General features: G+C 45.9%; 1 protein-coding gene across 1 annotated transcript in view; it reads right to left on the bottom strand.

Moving 5' to 3' along the window:
- LOC119308139 (SWI/SNF complex subunit SWI3C-like) overlaps nt 1-2,500 on the bottom strand; it is a 17,418-nt gene extending 14,918 nt beyond the window's left edge. The window contains exons 1-3 of the mRNA XM_037584260.1: nt 2,347-2,500; nt 1,708-2,244; nt 1,041-1,606 (exon numbers count right to left, since the gene is read on the bottom strand). Of these exons, the coding sequence (XP_037440157.1) occupies nt 1,041-1,606; nt 1,708-2,244; nt 2,347-2,374 (1,131 nt within the window). The 5' untranslated portion in view covers nt 2,375-2,500. The remainder of the gene's footprint in view (nt 1-1,040; nt 1,607-1,707; nt 2,245-2,346) is intronic.
- Between the last annotated feature and the right edge of the window lie 1,356 nt (nt 2,501-3,856).

Raw genomic sequence — 3,856 nt, 5'->3', positions numbered from 1 at the left:
AACTTGAATCCTACAGGATTTTGCTTGCAATAATGTCTGCTTGATTGCAGCACATGAAAAACAAAGGATTCTTTTGGGTGGTGGATGGAAATTTTCCAATGAAAGGTAATGTAGTGCAAAGGAATCCTTAGAAAGAGATCCCACAGATCAAACGAGCCACGTGGGAACATTTTCTAACCATTCTAATCCTCCAAAATTCCATGAAAACCAATTAAATCAAAGAGGCACTAATTGATTCTCCTGCAAAACAATAGAACCATCCGAGGTAGTGGATCCATCCCTACTCCTAATTCCCTCCTATCAGTTGAGGCTCAAAGTGCAGATAATGATTCAGGACCAACTAATCATGATAATGATATTGCAGTTATAGGCACTTCAAAATGATGTTTTGAGAAAGATGAACTATGAAAATTTCATTTCAAGAGATACTAGCTGGATGATGCTTTATACAAGTTCAGGTAAGTTTAGTGCTTGAGGACCACCATAAATATCCAATGTAATTCTTTTACCGTGAATATCCAATGTAATTCTTCGTGTTGTAAGAAAAACATATGTTGCATTATATAATAAAATAGAATAATTGTTTGATTATTGGCATTTTCAAAATGTAGGGCCACACATTGTGTTTAGCACCAGGGCCTCAAACTCTTATGTGTGGCCCTGTATACTGGACTAACATGATAATTGTCACTTTACAAAGCAAGTATACATTGATAATTTGCAACACAGTGGTACTCACTGATACTCTTTTAATCAAACCATTCTATCGAGCTTTTGGTACTTAAAATTGCAAATGAACTTAATAGTTGAATTGTAGCCTTCAAGCATACTCATGTGGTAAACTGATACTAAATTTTCGATGTGAGAAAAGTAATAATATGAAATCATTCTACAAAAGAACCCGATCAAGTATAAATGTGAAGAGAATTGCATAAACAACAGTTCTGACGATGTGGAGAAAGATTTTCTCTAAAAACGTGGATAAATAATCCCATATATGGAGAACGAAAAACTCTCCATACTGTTATAATTGTACGCACCTCCTTTTGTGATTCATAGTGCAAACTGGGCAAAGGTTGTGAACAATAACTACAAAAGTTCTCAGACAGCCTCTCCCAAATCTTTTCGTCCAAGTCTGCAAAGCCAGTATCACCATTTGGCACCTCCAGAGCAGACGAAGTTGATGCCACAGAAGCAATATCCTCTGCTCGGGCACTGCATTTTGGCCGATCAAACAAAATCAGACCGTCAATTGACTTCAATGGTGCAGACGCCAGCTGCAGCTCCCCTGTTTGCTCCTCCCTGATTAAAGATGATGCCAGCCTCAAGCCCCGGTGCACAGATCCAGCAGCGAGGTAATTAATAATCCCCCAAGTGTCCAAGAACCTGACTATCCGACTCAGGTCATACAATTCAGCCGTGCTTGTAACAAGCCCCTGGCACTCAGCAAATGCAAGTCTCCTCGACGGGCGCTCCAAATACTTCACAATCACCTTATTCCTCAGCATTATGTACTTCTCTGGTGTATGCCCTGGGGACTTCCCTGAGAAGAAATGTGGCACCACCTGCCTCTCCAACCTGTGTACCGTCGCCGGCGAGAACCAATCTACAAATTGCAAATCATCCCAAATGACCAACAAATGAGAATTAACAATTTGCTCCACAGCTTTAGCTTGCTAGAAAGCATCATTGGCATCAAGAACAAACCTGCGTGTCTGGGGACGACGAGTAACTTGCTGTAGAACTGCTTGGGCACGCCTTGGCATTCCATGAGTGGAGGCACGGTGCAGACATAGGAGGACGGCTTGTCAGGGTCGTTGGACAGGGATGGGTGGTCGGGGAGCATGGCTGCTAGCACCTGGAGCTGCCCGTGCGAAATGTTCTCCAGCGCGGGTGCAGGCGGAGCCGAAGAACAGCTGGCACCAGCCGCCAAGGCACGATCGGCGGCGATAACTGCAAGCACAGAGGGATGGAGCCGGCTGATAGTGCGGCGGGTAGCCGAGGGGAAGCCAGAGACGGGCTCCGCTGAGGAGAGCACCTCCGCCTCCCGGAGGTCGGGCACGGTGTCGTCACCGCCGCCACGGGCGCCTAGGGTTTCGCCCCCGTTGGCGGAGCCGTGGAGCGCGTCGTCTTCGTCGTTCGCCGCTGCGGAGTCAGAGTCGTCGGAGTGGTCGGCCCCGCCGGACTGCTTCGATGGGGAGGTGTCCTGTGAGCGCTTCCGCTTCCGCCACTTGAGCTTCGCATCTGGTAGGGAATTAGGGTTTTGGGGAGGGAAGGGCGGCGTCAGTGCGGGAGAAGGGGCTCGTTCCGGAGAATTGCGAGGTGCGGAGGGGTTGGGACGCGTACCTGAGGAGGACGAGGCCTTGCGAGGCATCGTCGCCGGCGCCGGCGGAGGCGGAAACGGTGGTGGAAGCTTGGACTGTGTGCCCGCGAGTGAGGGGGGCCACGGCGGGGCGGGTAGGCACGTGCGAGAGGAGTGAGGAGGAGATTTGAGCTCTCTTGTCCGAAATTTTCATTCCATCTTACAGCTCTCCCTTTGAATTCTGAGATCCGAATATCTTAAAAAGGGACAAGAAGAGAATGTCCTATGAGGCTAGCCATTGTGAGAGTAAATTAGGTAGTAACTTAACACATCCCAAGACAATTTTGCTTATGTGGCAAGTATTTAATGAGGAAAAAGGTGCTTGTGGTAACATAATATGTTACTGTAACATAGCGCTTTCCGAGGCAAAATGAGTCTATGAGATAATAAATGAAGCAATCTATGATACTACTACTATGTTACTTTGCACTATGGAGGTAGTAACTTACACTAGTGTCATATGCATGACACTAGTCTAAGTTACTCCCCACTATGACCAGCCTGAGGAAATTTGTCAGGCTCGCCTCTAAATTTAATTGTCGCTTATTTCTCAGAGGCGCATGGATCTGGAGTATTTGAGGTTGGGTTCTCTCCTAAAATCCCTTGGCGAGCTTGCATGTTGGCAGCGGCGAGTTCTTGTGGTGGCGGCTGGATTGGCACTAGTTCGGGTGCAGTTAGTAATGCAGTCTGGTTGCTGAAGCCCATCTCTTCAGTGGTAAAATTCTAGCCCCTGTTGTCTGACCGTGCACTATTTGGTGGTGGGCAATGAAGGTGACCGGTGGCGGTAGACGGGCTAAGTAGGTAGAAGAGGAGCGCAAAATCATTTTTCCCTTTCCAACTCTATTCTCGTCAATAGCAAGGTAACACAGTGTTGTAGCTGAATAAGGATGACAAACATTATATGATTAGGCGACATTATAGATTTGGAACTAGAGTCCTTGGAGCTCGATGTCAAGATCTTGAAGAGAAATCCATAGGATGATAGAAAAGAGTTCTAGGAGTTTCAAGCAACGGCGAATATGAATTCGATTACCATGCCAAAGAATTTTGACAAGATTCATACGAAGTCCAAACATATGTTGTTAGATCCGGAGCCTTGGAAAGAAGAAGTAATTAACCAACAACCCACTCAAGAGAGTGCTCCTATAAAAAATACGCCAGTCAGCGCATCAGTTGGACGTCCCAAGTAACTTCATCCTTGAAAGTGCTAGTTATCGACTAGAGGGGGGTGAATAGGCGATTTTTTTGAACGTCTTCAAAACACGAGGTCTTTAAAGACAAACAATTAAATGGAACGTATATGATATGCAACGGAAGAAGGACTACACTAGACAGGTCATAGTCAAGTAAGCAATATAATGAAAGCACGAAGACTAATAGCAGCTAGGTAGTACAGATCAGAATGGAAGACAAAATGAAGCCAAACAAGTAATAGTCTTCGCACAGTGAAGTCAAACAGATCAGGCAAGCAAGCAATGACTTCACGAAGACAAG

The sequence above is a fragment of the Triticum dicoccoides genome, chromosome 5B (assembly GCF_002162155.2).
Source record: "Triticum dicoccoides isolate Atlit2015 ecotype Zavitan chromosome 5B, WEW_v2.0, whole genome shotgun sequence".
Lineage (NCBI taxonomy): Eukaryota > Viridiplantae > Streptophyta > Magnoliopsida > Poales > Poaceae > Triticum > Triticum dicoccoides.
The sequence above is the reverse complement of the archived record's forward strand: the minus strand, read 5'-3'. Positions and strand labels throughout refer to the sequence as shown.